General features: G+C 43.5%; 1 protein-coding gene across 1 annotated transcript in view; it reads right to left on the reverse strand.

Annotated features, from left to right (window-relative positions):
• RGSL1 (regulator of G protein signaling like 1) overlaps window positions 1–19363 on the reverse strand; it is a 37547-nt gene extending 18184 nt beyond the window's left edge. The window contains exons 1-9 of the mRNA XM_087928705.1: window positions 19351–19363; window positions 18517–18599; window positions 15385–15459; window positions 14084–14213; window positions 7196–7300; window positions 5217–5378; window positions 2537–3525; window positions 1963–2025; window positions 608–830 (exon numbers count right to left, since the gene is read on the reverse strand). Of these exons, the coding sequence (XP_087784831.1) occupies window positions 608–830; window positions 1963–2025; window positions 2537–3525; window positions 5217–5378; window positions 7196–7300; window positions 14084–14213; window positions 15385–15459; window positions 18517–18599; window positions 19351–19363 (1843 nt within the window). The remainder of the gene's footprint in view (window positions 1–607; window positions 831–1962; window positions 2026–2536; window positions 3526–5216; window positions 5379–7195; window positions 7301–14083; window positions 14214–15384; window positions 15460–18516; window positions 18600–19350) is intronic.
• Window positions 19364–20719: the final 1356 nt, after the last annotated feature.

Below are 20719 nucleotides of genomic sequence, written 5' to 3' on the forward strand. Positions count from 1 at the left end.
GGAAGCAGACTCTAATTCAATCCAGCTAGCTTTGCTCTCTGAGCTGCCTAACACTGCCACAGTTCCGAAGAACCATCTCTTGTGGTTCCAGAGATGAAACTCTGCAAACCTGATCTCCTTACACTTCTGAGAACTGGGTGGAAATCTACCTCAGGACATCTAAATCTAAAACCAGGTCAAACAAATATCAGTAAATGGCCTGTTACACATAGCATGCTAAGCAGTGGTGGAATTCAATTTTTTTTTAACTACCGGTTCTATGGGCGTGGCTTGGTGGACGTGGCAGGGGAAGGACACTGTAAAATCTCCAGTCGGAGGTGGTATTTGCCAGTTCTCTGAACTACTCAAAATTTCTGCTACCGGTTCTCCAGAACTGGTCAGAACCTGTTGAATACCACCTCTGATGCTAAGCCAGTGGCTGACTTCCCACAATCATTCAGTCACAGATTACCCCATCCTATTGTAGCTTAACCAAGCATGTTGTGTATCAACAGATAAGTGTAGATCCATGTACCCCAAATATATTCTAAATTGCTAACCCTGCAAGGACTCAGATCTTGCTCTCCAATTAAACACTGCTTTTGCTGAGCCAGCTCTGCCCATTTACCAATCTGTGGTGCAACAGGCTCCAATTCCATTAAAATAGAGCCTCCTGTGGCCAGGTCCTGAATGCCCAACAGTCTCCAGTGCTCTCGTGTCAGCAGGTCAAAGTCTCTCATGCCAGCTAAGGCCTGGCTCAGATGCAAGGATTCAACGACCCTTCTGATCAGCCGCAGGTTCTCCGTTCTGTCATACGGCTCTTCTGCACGTGGTTTCTTTTCCTTGCCACTCTACGGAAGAAAATATAAACATGCAAAGGACACCTGGTTATTCAAAACAGTGAATGCTGGAAAACTACACAATTAGAGTTTGATGCAGATCCATATAGAACTCCCCACCCACTCCCCAGACTCTGAGATTGGACTGCCAGATCTAGGCTGCAAAAGTCTCCACTAGGTAGATAGAATCTCCATGAAACTTTAAATCTTTGATGCTTCCAAGTGATGATTGAAACTTTTTTTCAGGTCAGATCTTTAGGCCTATTCTGAGAGACCTGGGGGCAGTATATTCCTTCTGAATCCTCTCTTGTCTAATGTTCTACTTGCTTTCTATGGGCTTGTCAGTTTTTTTTTTTTATTACTGGTTTTTGGCCATCAAAGTCAGTAGTTCAATAATCAGGAGGGTTTGGAGAAATGGAAATATCTGTCTGCTAAAACTCTCTGTTTTTTGTACACAGTGCCTTGAGGGACTACTTTTGAGTACAGCTCTGGCCAAATCCAATTGAAAGCCCCATTCTTGAGCTATTCTGATGGCCTTTAACTGAAGCTAAGTTTTAAAAGCTTGTTTCATCAGGCAACAGACCCTCATGTCACATGCTACCAAAGCAAATTCTGAAATCTAACATCCATTCCTTCTGAAATCCGATAATGTTTCTGCTCCAAGACTGCATGATTAGTCCTCAACTTACAACAGTTCATTTAGTGACTGTTCAAAGTTACAATGGCACTAAAAAAAGTGACTTATGACCATTTTTCACACTTACAACCGTTGTAGCATCCCCGTGGTCACATGATCAAAATTCAGACAGTTGGCAATTGATTTGTATTTATGAGGGTTGCAATGTTCCAAGGTCGTGGGATCACCTTTTGTGACCTTCTGACAAGCAAAGTCAATGGACAAACCTAATTCACTTTAACAACTGTGTTACTAACTCAATACTTGCAATGATTCACTTAACAACTGTGGCAAGAAAGGTCCTAAAATGTGGAGCAAAATTCACTTAGCAAACGTCTCACTTATCAACAGAAACGTTGGACCCCATTGTGGTTGTAAATCGAGGTTTGTTTGGGTTTTTTGTATTGTATTTGGGTCCCTTACTTGTCTCTCCCACCTGAACTCAAGATCTTCATAGCTCCCTCTTACCACATAATACAGGAACATTTTGTCGTCGTTCTGAAGAAACTCCTCAAAGAGGAAGCTGAGTATCTAAAAATGAACATAATAACACCACCTAAGTAAATGGTTTTCTTTCAGTTTCACAATAATTATTTATTTAGCAGTAACTAGAGACTGGTCCTTTCCTTATTGCTGAATACCGTTTTCTCCTCCCATTTTTTGAGTTGGCAGTAAATTGTGTTATCAGAAATGTTGACGCTTCCATTGCCAATCCTTATTTGGCCTCTATTGCATCTGTTCCTCCTAACTTCCTCGCAAGCAATGGGTGAAAAAGCCCAGCAGATTTTATTTAACTTGGGTCTGCCTTTGGACAGTTTTAGAATAAGGGGGAACCCTGCAGAAAGTAAATGTTGCCAAAGCAACATTATACAAATGTGCCAAAGCACATTTGTGCCATGTTAGTTACAAGCGGCGAAGCACCCTTTCTATCTGTTTGGCAAACCAGAGGTATTGCGTGCATCCTAGCCCCAGGACCTAGCAAAGCTGCTGAAAGATTAGGGTGCTTTGCCTATGAAAAGGATGGAGATTATGGACTTCCCACCTTACAGATTTCCTTCTGTGCCTTCAGGACCCAGGGAATCACATGACCAGAAGGCAGGAGATTCTGCAAGCTCTGGAGTGTTGTTAGTTTCAGGGGCAGATGCCAGTTGTTGCTCTGCGTCAGATACAGCTCACAAATCCTTTCCCCCATCACGTGACGCAGAAGGATGTTCCCTTCCCCAAGGGAGCACAACATCATGCGCAAGAAGTCCTCCAGGTCATGCCACAGATCAAGGAGATGGACTTCTACTGCGTAGTTCCGCCGTAGCAAAAACTCCCTGAAGGGGCGTCCAGCACATTTGTCAGCCGTGAGCACCCAGGGAAGGAAGTCTAAGCATGGGGAAGATTTGACAAGAGTTTTCAGAGCAAGCATGGAAGGGAACTGCACCACAGGAGTGGAGGAGCGCAATTTGTTAAAGGTGCACTTGTCAGGGAACTCATCCAATACAGGAGAGGTGAAGAACTGGCTTGGGCTGCTTTTGAAGTTCGGCAATTCATCGAAAGGTGTGCCATCTTCAGAGTCCCAGGTGGGTTCTGTGTGACGAGGGCTGGCACTTGACAAGCTCTTTCTGGAGAAGCTCAGCTTCTTGGCAACAGGACTGCCTTTATATGATTTGGACTTCTGGCTGCGGCCATCTTTCTTTTTCCCTTTGTGAGAAAGGCTCCTCCCTCTGATCTGATCCCAGATTTCTCTTTTGCTTTTCAAACTGAAGTAGAATTTGGTGTCCAAATGGCTTTCTCGGATGCTCATCGGAGGCATAGCTGTCAACTTCTGCCTCTGCAGGCCAACTTGAAGTGAGCGGTCCTGATACTGCTTGAGTAGTTGGAGACACTTGGGCTCATCTTCCATGCTTAATTTGCAATGAATGAAGAAGTTGGGGAGCCAGTAGCTTTCAATCTTGAACAGGGCCACTTTCTGCATCTCATGTAGGATTTCCCTTCGAGTGTGAACGTGTTGCTGGTGAAAGGGAGTCTTTTTCAGAAGTGATTCTGGGAACAGAAGAACAAACCAAAAAAAGAGGGCTCAGGGATTGCCTTGTTTATGAAAGGAGGAAAAGAGTCTATTTGATTATTTTAATCCCACGTTGACTTGTAGATTTCTGATGTTTGGATCAGACCTAAGGAGGCCATAACTGAGCTGTTACTGCCTAGGCAAATCTTTCTGAGAATTTTCTGGCTAGGAATTTTGCAAGTTCAATGTGAGCATATTTGCAGGAATGCCAGTTTGAGGAAGCTCAGATAATCCCGTCGTTCTGCTGCAAGAATTTTCTATGCTTCTGATAGCCAGGTCTTCTTCTGTGATTTAAAATGTTAAGGAACATTTCAACCCTATACATGCACAGATTTGTAAAATGACTATATGCCAAAATTATATTCACACCTCCTTCTAGATTCTAAATGGCTGTGTGTTCATATGAAACATTTAACTAGTTAAAGGCCTAAGGGCTGAATTATATGTCAGTATGGTCATTATTAACCTCAGTTGGTTCTTTTGTGGTTTTAAGGCTTATGCAACCCTTGTCTGTTTCATTGGTTTGTGGTTCAATATACTATGTGAACTCAGAATATGAAGCAATTCAGAAGTGGATTTAAATGTACAATACAAATACATCCACTGAGTGATATTCTGACCATGTCTACTAAGGGTCATTGAGAGGAAATCCATTATGTTGAATAGAATCTCAATGTTGTGAAACAGGTGTGTGTGTGTGTGTGTGTGTGTGTGCCCGCACAGAAATTGCTCATGAAAAGAAAAGGGAAAGCAGATGGAGATCTAAGGCTCTTTGGAAGCGTGGGTTTCATCTTTGTAAGAAAGCAAGTTCCTGACCTAGATAGATTTTGCTTTTCATATAACTTTCTTTGAAGAAAGCACAGCCAGCACAGTATGTAGCTAGAAAATGAAAAGAAAAAGAAAATTCTGACCGCAAGATATATGTCACTTACAGGGGTGGGATTCTACAGGTTCGCACCTATTCGCTAGAACTGGTTGTTAACATTCTAAGCAGTTTGGAGGACCAGTTGTTAGAAGAAATTACTGGCCTACTCCTGTAGGGAAGGCAGGAAGGAAACATTCTGGTGTTGCTTACAGAAACTGCCTCTCTGTTAACTCTTATTACATTCTTGGCAGGATAGACTTCCTGTCTCTGGAACTTCTCTGGAGTTTTTTCCCCTCCATTACTGGTACTTTGCTTGTGTGGAGTGACCATCCAAAGTTACAATGGCATTGAAAAAAGTGACTTATGACCGTTTTTCACACTTACGACTGTTGCTGCATCCCCACAGTCATGAGAGGCCAGGCGAGGGGATGCGTGCCTTGATGTGAGTGATTTTGAGTTGGCCACGCCCAGCCAATAACATGACCACCAAGCCATGTCCACCCAGTCACATGACCACCAAGCCACGCCCACCACCTAATCCATGACCACAGAACCGGTTGTTCAAAAATTTGAATCCCACCCCTGACGATCACGGCAATAGAAACCAAACCAAACAGAAACCAAATCATTTGACACTAGGCTCTGGGTGGGCTCTGTGGTAAGAGAACAGAGGTTTTCGTGAAACTGGAGATGCATGCCTCGATGTGAGTGATGTTGAGTTGACCACACCCAGCCAGTCACATGCCCACCAACTAAGCCACGCCCACAGAACCGGTGGTTTGAATCCCACCCCTGGTCACTTACCAACAGTTGTGTTACAGAGGGTGACAACTGTAGACCCTTCCTGCAAGTGGGTGGCCATTAGGATCTGGATCAGTGACACATAGAGATCTTGCTGGGATTCATCTGTTTCATCAATGCCAAGTATCCTTTCTGCAGCAAGCCAGAACTTGGTGAGCTCTTCTCCTGTAGAAAACAGAGCACTGATTTTGCCACATCTGTAGTCCCCAACAATACCAGATACTAACAAAATAGTTCAAGTCAGTGTTTCTTTCTTTGCTTTTTTGTAAAAAAAAAGGGGGGGGTTTACCTGTGGAAATTCTTGAATCCCCCACTGATCTTAAGGAAATATTCCTGCAATAAAGCCAACCTCTGGGGTTGTGAGATTGTGGACCTCTGGTATGAGAACATGACCAGAGTTCTGTATGAGTGGGATAGAAATTGAATGAATGAATGAATGAATGAATGAAATAGATAATAGTTTTATGGTCTTATCTGAAAACTTAAATAAGAAAAAAGATTCATGGTTAAAAAAGCCAGGCTAGAAAGCAGAAGCCCTGGGTGACTTTGGATCAGTCACTCTCTCTCAGTCTAGGCCCAGTTCATAAGCATCCCCAGTGTGTGTGTGTCTTCCTTTGGAAATGGTGGCTGGACTAGGACAACTCCTAGAGGCCAGCAAAAGACAAATCAAATTCTGACTCTTGGTTGACATCTTGTGGCAATCCATATTTCTTCAGCCGAGATATGGTAATCCTAGACTAGGTCAGGGATGGCTAACCTTTTTGGCATGAAGTGCCCAAAGTGTATGCGCATGCAAGGGTGCGCAAACCCCCAAAATACAATGCGAGTGCATCCCCAAGCATACACCCCCACACATGCATGTGCGCCCCATGCACCCACATGTGCCCATGCATGCCCCCGCCCCTGTGCATGCACCCCACCCCCTGTGCATGCATGACAGAGATCCAAAGACCAGCTTGCTAGCGGGAGACGCGTATGTGCGACGGAGCTGAGCTGGGGCTAAGGCTCGCATGCCTGCAGAGACAACTTTGTGTGCCACCTCTGGCATGCATGCCATAGGTTCGCCATAATGGGACTAGGTAAAGTAGGATAATGCTTCCTCTCTGCTTTTATATCTACCCCATCCTGCAAATCTTTCCTCTTTCTTATTAGTAGCAGATCGTAAGATTTTTTTTTTTCTAGTAGCCACTGATTAGAACAGTCTTTTCCTCCTTTCTTTCTTTTCTTTTCATTTTTTTTTGCACTTGTGTTTCCAAGGCATAGAATTTAGGACAGTATGGGTGAAGGCTAGTATGATCACAGCTAACTTCTTTTGCTGGTCATATCACCCACACCAGGTTTTGCAATGTTTTCTAAAAAGGGACAAGGCAGGAAATATGACTCAGATCCGGAAAAGTATATTCATTCTAGCTCTGTAGGATTTCAGCAAGAACATTTAGCTGTTAAAATTTATTAAATTTATTAAATTTTAAACAGTCAAAGATTGGAACCAGAGGCCCCTTCCTATTCTTCTGTCAACTAAAAAAAAATACTCCTTTGGTCTTTTTAGTTGCCAGCAAAAAGGAAGTGGAGGAAAGCAGTGCATTCCTTAAATGCCTCAGATAATCGCATTGGCAGCCCAAAGCTGTCAGCATGCAACAATATTACTGGAGAGCATGATTGATGACTTTTGACTATGGATGTGTCCCATTGGAAAATATACGTCCAGGGGTGGGAGGAAGACCAGGGTCAAGGGGGAAATAAATGATGTATTTTAGTGTCTGCTGCACCCAGCTAACGCCAACATGGCCACTCCAAATAAATCTTTTTTTTTTTTACTCTGAGAGATGCGGCTAGAGACTTATGTTTTGAATGGGGGTGGATTTGTTGGAGTTATGACAGCTTTATTCTTTGAACTATGGTTCTCCATTGACCCGGGAGAGGAATCTTTCAACTTAGCGCTCTTTCTCTTGGAACGTGATTTCTAGTGCTGCCTTGTCTACCTGCCATTCCTTGCATGAAGGACCGAAAACGCCACATGCCTCTACAGCCAGCAATGCATTTCTCAAGCAGCCACTGATCAGCCTTTTTCCATCGCAACATCTCAGCTGCAAAGCAAAAGCAAAGACAATGTCAGCAGAGAACATTTTTACAGGGGTGGAATGGGGTCCTGCCCCGTGGCGTAGAAATTATTTGTTTTTGTACCAAAAGTGACAAAATAGGGAAAAAAAGAAGAGAAGAAGGCAGGTCATCAACTGCTTTGCTTTCCCTTTCCTACTGAAGAGGCCTGGAATTAGCTTCTATGTCAGCTGATCCAATGTATTTATTTAATTATGCCTTGCTGTCCACTGAAAAACCCATCACTTGCTTTATATATATTATATATTATAATTATATTAATATTAATTAATATAATTAATCCAGCTGCACAACTAGCCAGCCAGTTTGCATTTCAGATTTATAAGATCAAAAGCTTGTACAATGATGGAGTGCGCTCTGTAACAAGACCTATCCGTCTGTTTTTAACTTGAACCACTTTCATTGGAAATGTCTAAGGAATGGTGATCTTTTGGATAGCAAAATATGCCTCAAACAACTGTAATTTTAGTGAGAGGTTTTGCTTAAGTACACATTTGCATAAAGTGTAAAGATGTAATGTGACAGAATGCAACTATTTCTTGAACGAATGTATAAGCTTGGAGCTGACTTTTTTTTTTAAAAAAAATTGTTGTTAGGTCATTGTTGATTCCTGGTGGCTGCTGGACAAGTTCCTGCAGTTTTCTTGGCAAGGTTTTGCAGAAGTGATTTGCTATGACCTTCTTTCTAGAGTAGAGAGAAAGTGACTGGCCCAAGGTCAACACACTTGCTTTGTGTCTAAGGCAGAAGTAGAACTCATAGTTCCCCAGTTTCTAGGGTGATGCTTTAACTACTATACAAAACTGGGTCTGTTGGAGTTGATGTACTGACAGTTTCTTGGCAACAGCTTGCAAAGTGTTGGAGAACTTGAACCAGGTGGGCAGGGCTTAGTGCTTAATAAAATGTCCCTTCTCTTGTCACATTCACAACCTTTGGAAAATAAGGCTGTTGGTGTAACCCACAATTACTATTAGGTAAGTCACTGGTTCCTTTCCGATTGTTGGTCAGGCTGGTCTAGTAAAATGGAAAATAGCTACCTACTGAACAGAATCTATGACTCCTTAAGTAAGACTTACAACAAAACATCAGCATGATCAATACTTAGCAATGGAAAGTGTTGCACAAATTCTACTAGGTTTAATTCACTTTGGTTGGGAAAGCAGTAGAAAGTAGGGCTCTGTAGTGCTGAAGACAATGCTGGAGTGCAAGTGTAGTAGCTGTCTGCAAACCTGGAAAGCAGCCACGTCTCTTTCTAGACTAGTGTGACGATAAAGGAAAGGTGCAATATTCCAGGAAAAAAAATTAGAACTGCAATAAGGACTTGCAGTCAGGGTGATTTATTCATACTTCTGCACATTTGGAAGGTTTTTAGAATCACGTTTAAAGCAGTGCTCTTAACTGAAGGGCCTTTCATTAAATGCCTCTATTAAATGCCTCTACATGGTCTTTAGCTAGCAGGAGAATATGTGGTTACAAAAATTGCTATCAATTTTGCTCCTGCACTAGCTTGCCATTGGATGGTAGAGAGCTGGTTCTGGATATACAGGCTGTGTTATGTGAAGTCATTGGTTGTGTTATGTCCTTGGAACTGGTTGGAGTTCCCAACCAGGTCCGCTGTTTGAGCGGGAGCACCAGCCGCTCCCATTGGTTGACACCGTTTGACAGCCGCTATAAAAGGCGGCTGTCGAGCAGTGTCAGCCTGTTGCCGCCAGCTAACCTGCCAAGTTAGAAGGCAGACGCGGCAACCCTTTATTCTAGCAATAAAGCATTGAACGTTTACTCTGGCTCAGCCTCGTTCCTCCGCCGCTCTACAACACTGGCGACGAGGGCGGGATGCGATCGGAGGCTGCCAGACGTGCGATTCAGAAGAGCTGTAGCCACTAAGAGCGAAGCCACAGGCGCTGAAGCCGCAGCCGCCGGCGCTCACAAGAGCGCGAAACTCAAAAGCCCCTCAGCCGGGAGACAGACACTGAGCGGTAGCCACTAAGAGCGAAGCCACGGGCGCTGAAGCCGCAGCCGCCGGCGCTCACAAAGAGCGCGAAACTCAAAAAAGCCCCTTAGCCGGGGAGACAGACACCGCCTGATAGGCGCAGCCGCAAACGCTCTTCTAAGAGCGCGAATTTTGAATCACAACGACTAAGGTGACAGGCACTGCCGCCTCAAAAATGAATGCCAATCCGACATTTCCACCCTTCAAGCCTACCGAGGAAACGTGGGATTCATATAAAAACCGTTTCAGCTACTTCCTCGACGCTATTGGTCTAACTGATGCTGCTGAACACAAGAAAAAATCCTTCTTCCTCAGCTACTGTGGGGCTGCGGTTTTTGACACCTCTACAGCACTAGTTGCCCCTCGCGCTATCAGGAGCGTACCTTGGGATGAACTCCAAGAGATCCTCTCCAACCACTACTCACCTAAACCATCCCAGATAGCCAGGAGATATGCCTTCAGAACTAGAAGGCAGGCTGAGGGGGAGTCAATTAATGAGTATATGGCAGCTCTGAGGACAGCTGCCTTACAGTGTAGTTTTAGAGACTACCTAGAGGACATGTTATTAGACCAGATCGTCTGTGGGGTTAGAGACCTTAGGCTTCAAAGGCGCTTGCTAGCCAAAAAGGATTTAACCCTAGCTTTAGCCGTAGAAGAAGCCCAAGCTGCTGAACTCTCTGCCCAATCAGCAGCTGAGATTCAAGGAACTTCTTTAAAACCCAGCAGCTCCACTATTCATTCAGAGGAAGTTGCCCTCGAAGAAGACCCCACAGACTCAACAGACATTAACCGCCTTAGGCAACAAAAGCCTTCACAGGAAGGAGCGGGGCAGAGAAACAGCTTCACCCCCAAGCAACCTTCCAGTTGCCTAGCTTGCGGGGGTTCTCACTCTAGGGCATCCTGCAGGTTTAGGAATGCCATTTGTCTAAATTGCCAGAAGAAAGGCCACCCTAGCCAGAGACTGCCAAGCAGGGCGAAACCTTCCTCAGAGACCTCCACCACCTGCTAATTTCCAAAGGCAAGTGGAGGACTGCTATACTTGCTACCACGCGAACCATACTTCCAAGACTCCTAATAAAATCAGTATTTTTGTTTCTTTAGAAGGTAAGCCTTGCAGACACGGGATCTGCACTTTCGATCATCTCCTGGGAAACCCTAAAGAAGATTCATCCCAGATTCTCAAAGAAGAAGCTGCAGAAATGCCACCTGACACTGCGGGACTACCAAGGCAAGAACATCCCTGTTCTCGGGAAAGGCAAGTTTTTAGTTCAGTTCCAAGGTTTTAAAGGCCATTTGCCTTTGGTGGTTGTTAATGGTGCCCTCCCCAGTCTGTTGGGACTAGATTGGTTCCCTTCTCTAGGCCTTAGTGTAACAGGGATCCATGCTGTCTCAACCTCTGACGTAGACACCCTATTCTCAGACTACTCTGATGTTTTTAGCAGCGAGCTGGGCTGCTATTCTGGCACCCCCATCTCCTTCACTGTGGACCCCCAGGCGATTCCCCTTCGCCTTAAGCCACGCAGAGTGCCCTTTGCCATCCGTCCTAAGTTAGATTTAGAATTAGATAAGTTACTGAAGCAAGGGGTGTTAGAGCCAACTGACTTTGCCAAATGGGAGACCCCCATAGTCACCCCACTCAAGAAAGATGGCAGCTTAAGAATCTGCGCAGACTATAAAACCACCCTCAATCGTTATCTGCAGGTCAGCGCCTACCCTGTCCCTGTTATTCAACACCTGTTACACACCTTCGAGCCCGGCACCATCTTTGCCAAATTAGATATGTCCCAGGCATACCAACAGTTCCCTGTTGATGATCAGACAGCTGAGTTACAAACCATAGTCACACACAGAGGGGCGTTCAAGTGTAAACGCCTCCAATTCGGTGTAAGTGTGGCCCCGGGTATATTCCAATCCCTCATGGAGAGGATTCTCCAAGGCCTCCTGGGGGTTGTCCCTTACTTCGATGACATTTTAGTCTCAGCAGTTGACAGACCTCAGCTCATACAAAGGGTCAGAGCAGTCCTAGAGAAGTTTAGGCAGCATGGCCTCAAACTTAAAAGGGAGAAGTGCGCCATCGCCACTAGGCAAGTGGACTTTCTGGGGTATAGAATAGATGCCTCTGGCATTCACCCAGTCGAATCCAAAGTAAAGGCTATCCATGAGGCACCCACTCCAACTAACAAGACAGAGCTCCAAGCCTTTCTAGGGCTACTAAACTTTTACGCTTCATTTCTCCCGCACAAAGCATCTATTGCTGAACCCTTACACAGACTGTTAGACAAAGAATCCTCCTGGCATTGGGGACCCAAAGAAGCCCATGCTTTCAAGTCAGTCAAATCCTTACTCACATCTGATGCAGTTTTGATCCAATATAATCAACGACTCCCCCTGGTCCTAGCTGCTGATGCATCCCCCTTTGGGATTGGGGCTGTTCTGAGCCACAGGCTTCCCAACGGTTCTGAGGCACCAATTGCCTTCTTCTCTAGGACCTTCTCTACTGCAGAAAGAAACTACAGCCAAATAGATAAGGAGGCCTTGGCTGCAGTAGCTGCAGTGAAAAAGTTTCATGAATTTTTGTTTGGGCACCATTTTGAACTTATAACTGACCATAAACCACTCCTGGGGCTTTTATCAGGGGATAAGCAAACCCCACAGGTACTATCACCTAGAATGACCAGGTGGACTTTGTTCCTGGCCGCTTACTCATTCAAGTTGGTGCATCGCCCTGGAAAAAACTTGAGCCACGCTGATGCCCTTAGTCACTGCCCCCTGCCAGTCCCAGTCGAAGACCCAGCACCCGTTCATGCCATCTTTGAAGTTAATGAACTAAAATTGCCGGTTACAGCCGAGGACATTGCTGCGCACTCAAAAAAAGACAGAATAATTGCCCAAGTCATGGACTGGGTGGGAAGGGGGTGGCCTGAAACACAATACACTTCTGACTTTGCTCCTTTCAAAACCCGTAAGCAGGAATTGTCGAAGCTACAAGGATGTCTGTTGTGGGGGACAAGAGTAGTCATCCCAGCCACTCTTCGGGTACCCATCCTAAAGGTACTTCACGAGGGCCACCCGGGCATCGTAAGGATGAAGGCTCTGGCCCGCAGCTACGTTTGGTGGCCCGGCATGGATGCCCAAATCTCCAACTGGGTAAGCTCATGCCAACCTTGCCAAGAAACCAGGGCTGCCCCACCAGCAGCCACGCCTACCAAGTGGGAAAGTGCTAGTGGTCCTTGGTCTCGCCTGCACATCGACCTGGCTGGACCAGTACATGGAAGGACCTTCTTGGTTGTAGTAGACTCTTATTCCAAATGGATAGACTTGGCCCTACTACCTTCAACAACCACTCAAGCAATTGTTAAGGCTCTGACCCGTTTCTTCATCACCCATGGGCTCCCTGATACGCTGGTGTCTGACAATGGCCCCCAGTTCACGTCTTGCGAGTTTAGTATGTACATTGCCAACTTGGGCATCAGACACATCCTCACAGCCCCTTTTCACCCAGCTAGCAACGGGATGGCTGAGAGGGCAGTCAGGTCAGCAAAAGAGGCACTTGCCAGGTTTGGCCAGGAAGACTGGCACTCCAAACTGTCCCGTTACCTCCTGAGCCAACATACAACACCATGCACCACTACAAATAAATCCCCGGCAGAGCTCTTGATGGGGAGACGCCTTAGGACCACCCTGGACAGGTTGCATCCCCACTACTGCCCTGACACCCCAATAGGATCTGACAGTTTGGTCAGGGACTTTGCCCTGCATGACCTGGTGTACGCCAGAAATTATGCAGGGGACCCTCTGTGGGTACCTGGTCAAGTGGTGTCAGTCACAGGTCCTAGATCCTACAGAGTCCTCCTGGAAGATGTAAGCCTGTGGCGTAGACACGTGGACCAGCTCAGGAGGCGATGGAGAAGCACAGCTGATACCAACCCAGCCCAATCTCCTAGCACCGAGGGCTCCCTGCCGGAACCAGTCTACCCAGATGGAAGCGCCCTGCAGGACCCAATCTACCCTATCGACCAAGAGAGTTCGCTGGAGGACCCGGTCTACCAACAAGGGACCCCAAGCCAACAACCAAGCGAACCTGTCTGCCGTCCGGACCGAGCGACTCACCAAGGTCAGCCCGAACAGGGGGGCTTACCTAATTTGCAGAACGCCCCACCCGACCGAGCCCGCTCCTCAACAACCACCGAGACGCTTCCTGAGGGCGAGGACTTGACTCCAGCCAGCAGTTTGCCCGGGCTACGTCGATCCTGCCGCCAACGCAGACAACCAACCTACCTGAAAGACTATGCATGCTCCCGACTGGGGGTAAGGAGTGTTATGTCCTTGGAACTGGTTGGAGTTCCCAACCAGGTCCGCTGTTTGAGCGGGAGCACCAGCCGCTCCCATTGGTTGACACCGTTTGACAGCCGCTATAAAAGGCGGCTGTCGAGCAGTGTCAGCCTGTTGCCGCCAGCTAACCTGCCAAGTTAGAAGGCAGACGCGGCAACCCTTTATTCTAGCAATAAAGCATTGAACGTTTACTCTGGCTCAGCCTCGTTCCTCCGCCGCTCTACAACAGGTTGAGCCATCACTTGGTTGCCATCCCCATTTTTGTCAGCAGTTGACAATCAAAGCATTATGATGGAGGAATGTTTTCGTCAGATACTTAGAGCCATTGGAGTAGCTACCTGTCACAACCTGGTACTTCCCTCAGCGCATAGAATAGCTGATCCATGGCATCAGCTATCTATGTTAACGTAACACATTTAGCTTCAACTCTCACCTGCCTCTGGAGACCGGATGAAACTGACAAGCTCCTCACAGAGTACATAGTGAAGAAACAGATTTGTTTTGCAGAAGAAAGGCAGCCGATGCTTCTCCATCCAATTCAATAAGCCTTTGTGCTTTGATACCTGTATGAACCCCCCAAAAGAGCAATGAAATGTTTTAAAAAATAATCTGAATGAGCCAAAGATTAATGCAAGAAAAGAATTGCCATTCTGAAATGCAGGCAACCTTAGAGAACTTTATGACTTGTTTTCTAGAGAACATGTGACCATATGTGAGTGATTTTGTCAGAAGAAAGGATTAACCATGACTTAAAATCTCTTTGTACCTGAGATTAACCTTACCTATTGTATGGAACCAGTATCTTCTGGTTGCCATGGTAATGGCACAAAATCTGCCCACCATTTTGGAGACTTCCCAATGCTGATGATATAAAAGTCAGAAATACTGGACCTGAATGTAGTCTTAAGTGCAGAAGAATAAAAGAGGAGTAAAGAATATGAATTAAAAAACGAAAGAAGGAAAATAAGTATATCATGTGCCTGTAGAGCTAAGGGAAAGGAGAAATAAATCTGAAGCTGTAGATGAGTGACAAAAAAAACTGGAACAAGTAGATTGTTTAATAAATATGAGATGTGGATGGGTGAACTAGATTTAATAAATCTTATTTTCTTCTCTCTTATCTTCTCCTTTTATTTCCTTTAGTTTTCCTGCTAGAGTGACCATTCTGATTCTTGGAGACTAAAGGGTGTCCTGCCATAAACTACAGAACAATGATCCCTGAAATAATGACAGAACTGAAGAAACTTCTTGGATGAGAAGCAAAATGTCTTCAAGGAAAAATGAAGTCTAGTTGCTTTTTGAAAAAGCACCTTTGGGACAATCACACAGTTGCATTTTCCCCTAAAAAGAGAACATAAATAGATAAAATTGTGGACATTATGTTGAAAAACACTAATGCAAACTGTTCTGGGTTACACAAAGAAGTTGTTGACATAAGGCATAGGTGCCTACAAATTCCAATTTTCACTGTAAAACATAACATACTTCAAACAATTGACCATAAAAGATAAGTATATTCTCATCAAGCTTCTCCTTTTTATCTTGATTTGCACTGAGACATTTTTAATATACTTTGGGCTTTCAAACATTTTTTTGTACTTTAATCTTATGGAAAAGAATGACAATGATTAGATTACAAGCCTACAGTATTGAAGCTATATTTAATATGCTATATTTCCCAGATTTGGAATAAATCAATGACGTCCATCCTCTAACACCACTGAAAAATCATACCTGGTTGCATGGTAATTCTGGCCACAGGTACCACTGTCGCGTTCTGCAAATGAAAAAAGGTGTCTGACCAAACACCTGCAGAGAGAGATGAAGCAGAGGGGAGATAAACCAGATTCACACATTTTGCTATGCCTAACCAGTCATATTACGACTTAGCATGGTGTAGGAACCCATCTATGTACAGGCAAAGCTGATACTTAGGCTCAGATATTGGTGGGCTGTACCTCCCTTCATCATGATTACTAGGTATATTGGATGATGACAACGACAACAACAACAACAACAACAACAATAGTAATAATAATAATAATAATAATAATAATAATAATAATAATAATAAATGGCTCAGTGGCTAAGACGCTGAGCTTGTTGATCAGAAGGGTTGGAAGTTCAGTGATTCGAATCCCTAGCGCTGCGTAACCAGGTGAGCTCCTGCTCCTTGTCCCACCTTCTGCCAACTTAGCAGTTTGAAAGCATGTAAAAATGCAAGTAGTAAAATAGGGACCACTTTGGTGGGAAGGTAACAGCGTTCTGTGCACCTTCGGCATTTAGTCATGCTGGCCACCTGTCCATGGTGGCGTCTTTGGACAGCGCTGGCTCTTCGGCTTTGTAACAGAGATGAGCATCGCCCCTTAGAGATGGAAACAACTGTCACGTGTGTGTGTGAGGAGAACCTTTACCTTTACCTTATTGGTGGGCTGTACCACCCTTCATCTTAATTACTAGGTATATTGGCTAATGCTGAGGCAACCTCATTGGGAGTGGGTCACATTCTGCTTGACTGCAATTAATAATCTATGTTTAACAAATAAAATCAGGATTGAAAATTGGCAATCGTTCTTAAGCAGGTAGAAATTAAAGGAAAAGAGGTTTCAGTTTCTATGGATATAGATTATTTTCTTTTTCCCCTTAGGAGCTTAGAGGGAATCAACTTCAGTGGGGCTTTTGAAACACAACCCGTTGCAAGAACATATTGGAAAATGGGAGAAGAATATACAGATAGTCCTCAGTTTAAGACCACAATTGGGCCTAAAATTTCTGTTGCTAAGTGAGACATTTGTTAAGTGAATTTTGTCTCATTCTATGACCTTTCTTTCCATAGTTGTTAAGCAAATCACTGAAGTTATTAACTTAGCAACATGGTTATTAAGTGAACCTGACTTCCCCATTGACTTTGCTTGCCAGAAAATTGCAAAAGGTGACCATATCAGTTGCCAGGAGTCCAAATTTTGATCACATGACTGTGGGGATGCCGCAAGTCGTTAAGTGTGAAAAATGATCATCAGCCACTTTTTCTGTGCCATTGTCACGAAATGAACAACTGTTGTAAGTCGAGGACTACCTGTATACCATGTTAGGAACCTTGCTTCAACCTTGAGTACATTGTAAAAAAGAATCAAAATAAAACATAATGTCCTGCCTAGATACAGATGTAGACGCATAGTTAGATGTAATTTACACAATTGCCACTTTCTGATTTTTTAAGGCAATGTTTCTCAACTTCGACAATCTTTAAGCTGTGTGGACTTCAACTTTCAGAACTCCTCAGCCAGCAAGGTTAATAGAAGCCTTGCTGAGATCCAATCATATCACTCCCTCTTTTGTGTGCAGTGGAAAGGAACTGGGGATTCTGGGTACTTTTTGATACAACATCAGTACCAAAATATAAAATTTGAACAGGGGTTACAATGTTGACATATGGTTAAATTCCCACTCTTCATATCTTACTTCCAGAAATGCAATTAGCAATTCATTCTTATTGCCTGAAAAATAGCTTGGGCCTAAGTTTCTAGGAGATTAAAGATGTTAACAATTTCAGAGCCCTTTCTCGGAGGTAAGACATGGCTTTGCCACTGAGGACGTACCTGTTCTGACCCAGCCGGGTTCCCAAGAGCAAACACAGATAAACTCAGTAACTCAAACTTTCATGGCTTTAATCTACAAAGAAACCTCTTTGTAGATAACAAATGGCTTGTAGCCAATTAGTCCAATGAGAAAAACCTTGGCAGAAGTCTTCAAATAAACCAGAGTCTTTAATCACAATGCTGAGTCCTCTGAACATTTTTGCCTTTTGCAAAGGCAAAAACCATTTGAAACCAGGCTTATATTCCCTGGAGGGAGGGGCAATTACATTGCATCCTTACTCCCGAGTCATCTGTGCAGCTTCAGCTGTTCTCATCTACAAATCATCCTGCACTCACGTGCACTTGGCACAGGCTCCTCGGGAACCTCCTCATCACTGCTGCCAGCCCCCACCATCCCTGAAGGCAGCAGTCCACTCCCTGATGGTCCTGGCCCCACTCTGAGTCAAATGTAGGACATATAAAGAATATGTTTAATATACAAATGTAGGACATATAAAGAATATGTCCTACATTTGTATATTAAACAGTCCCATTCAAGTCAAAAATTGATTTCCCCCCCAACTGAAAAACCAGCAGGCCGGCGATAGGGAATCTTTTATGGCTCACTGAGGAATTCTGGGAGTTGAAGTCCATAAGTGATAAAAGAGCCAAGTTTCCCTACCCCTGTGTTAAGAGTATAGTTAAACAATACTGGGCATATTTTGCCTTGGCTCAGAAGCTAAGCAGAGTAAGGTATGGTTCGTATCCAGATGGGGGACCTCCAGGAAATTCCAGAACTATAAGCTAGATGGGGAAGCTGAAAACATCCCAGAAAGAAGTGACAAACTGCTTCTATCCTCCCCTTAATAAAACTGTGTGGATGTGTCGATGAAATCACCATGAGTGGAGCCTATCTTAAAGATGACTTAACTTTAACAAATCTGCCCTGAAAAAAATTGGATCAAATCTCTAACTTTTGCTGCCATCTAGTGCCATTCTTCTATATATTTTATCTCAATAGAGTAGTTACAGTATACATTAAGTGTTCAATGGGATCAAGTACAGTATATGTCTGACCTAGAGAAAAAAACCTTGGAATCTTTCCTTAATGATCCTGTACATCTGTCTTATGTTGTGTTATCACCACTTCATTGAAAGTACTAGTAAAAAAAAGAAATAATTCAGATCATGGTTACCAAATTTGCATAGAGCTATAGGCCAACATGACAGGTTTTTGATAACTGGTTCATATACAGAAAATGATTCTTGACTCAAGGGGAAAACTTACAGGAAGATTTAGGAATGTGTTGAAGAAATCTGTAAATATTTCATTTTTTAGCAGAACGGACAAATGCTTGCTGCCAATCAACTCTGAAAAGAGGAAAAATAACCATGACATTAATGAGCAGAAAATGTGAACATATAATAAATGTGATATATTATCATCCATTGGGATATTTGCTTCCATATTCCTACAAAGGAACTAGACTACCCCACTAAGCCTATATGCATAATTTTCAGAAATGGTACATGCAGGGCCTCAACTAAATGTATTGTTGTGGCAATTTGATCCTCAGAAATACACCCTGGAAGATGCCACTAGTATGTCTATCTCATCTGGAACCTGTGAAGTGGTAAAAACTCTATGTTCTGTCTGTCCTTAAAGGCAAGTCAGGTCAGGAAGAAGATTGCACAAGATTAATTGGAACTATGGTCTATTGTTACAGTATAGAGTAACATACATTGATTGCCTGCGCTTTGTTTGTGCAACCATTATCTTTGCCTAGTTTCAACAAGGTCCTCTCCATGGCTCTTTTTGTGTTCATAATAAGACAATACTCGCCAGCCTTCATTGCAGAATATACCGGTATAGTTGGTAAGATAAACTGATACGAGCCTTTTGCAAATGGCAAAGTTTTAAGAGGTTAATTAATAGCTGTACCCTTCAGGGAAGGGGGTCATTAATTGAGAAGACTGGCACATCTTTGGTTGTGGGAACCATCCTTGATTCCAAATCTTTGCAATTAGTTGAGAATCAAGACACAGAGAGATTGATTTCTATTGCCACTTAGAGACTCTTTGCAGAAAAGTAAAACAGGAATAGGAAGAGCAGACAACTCACTAGCTGTATTCATGCTGAGCTTGTCCTGAAGAAGAGTGCTCCCTACTGAGCATTCTGTTACATTACAATGCATTAGATCTCTAGTTGTTCCAGCAGGTTCCACATTCCACCAAGACCTTTCCTCCAATCAAGATCTCTCCAAATCTTTTCAGGTCATATCAGCTCCACTTTAATCCTTTTCTTTTACACAGTTCCCCTTCTTACCTACCAGCCTTAATCCATCACTTTAGGAGAGCAGCTCCCAAGGAGGAGGTCATGATGCCCTATAGCTGAATTTAGCTCATTAACCTAAATTTTGTGTGGAGAATTTTCTGTGGAGTTTATATTTATTTTTCATATTTGTATAGCTGCCCACCTTACATAATGACTCTGGTGAGGTACTCAATGGATTGGAGACCTGAATGCACCTGCCTCCTATGCAGGATTGCCTATAGACATAGATTTTGCATAGACACATATCATGAAATATGGGACTCATTCATACAGAATACAGTAGGTATTTTCAAAAATAATAATTATATACATGTATTAGAAATACTATCTGCTTGAATAATAATTCATTAGATAATTGTTTGTAGAGTTCTAGTTCCTCTTAAAAGGATAATTTTTCTTTGTTGTATTTTTTACTTTCTATTAAAAGCACTTATTTGTATTTTTCTTTTATTTTACAATGCATATATTTTTATTTCTGTGTTTTTTTTCCATTTCTTTTTTGTCACTATTTTAAAGGCAATAAAAGAATAAATTAAATGTATAAAGCAATAAATGGGTGAAGGTGGCAATACAACTGTTACCTCAGATGCAGCTTCTAGGGAAACACGGAGCAGACTCTTAAGGGAAGGGAAAGGATGGGCAAAAATTCCATTGACTTGAAGCAGCGGGAGAAAAAGTCCAAGAAGTTAAACCCTGGGGCTGATCCGCGCATAGGACTTGATTCCTGCAAGAGGCAGCCATGTCAAATCAGAGAAGCTCCAGCAGTTGCCAAATGTGGGATTCAATTTCCAGAGGGTTGGTGCTAGAGGATTGCCTTAAATTTATGCAAAATAAGCCTTTCTTTGCCATTTGGTATTTACAGAGCAAAAGTGAGCCTTCCAGTGATTGGGTCATGATCCATTGTTTAAAGATTTTCATTTTGCTTAACACAGAAGTAGGAAGTTGAATAATCCTTTAAGCTCCCAGAAGTTCAAGTGCCACCCTTTTCTTTTCTTTTCTTACCAAATAAACATTTCTTGGTGTTTATGATATAGGCAGCTCTTGATTCAAGGAACATGGTTTTCTCAATTTCCTCACACAATCTATTATCTTGCATCAATTGTGCTCTCTGCCCAGTACAGACACTGAAACTTCTGAGTCATAAGTTTTCCAACTT

Source organism: Pseudonaja textilis, chromosome 3 (genome assembly GCF_049901715.1).
Source record: "Pseudonaja textilis isolate UNSWEBS1 chromosome 3, rPseTex1.2, whole genome shotgun sequence".
In the NCBI taxonomy this organism is placed as follows: domain Eukaryota; kingdom Metazoa; phylum Chordata; class Lepidosauria; order Squamata; family Elapidae; genus Pseudonaja; species Pseudonaja textilis.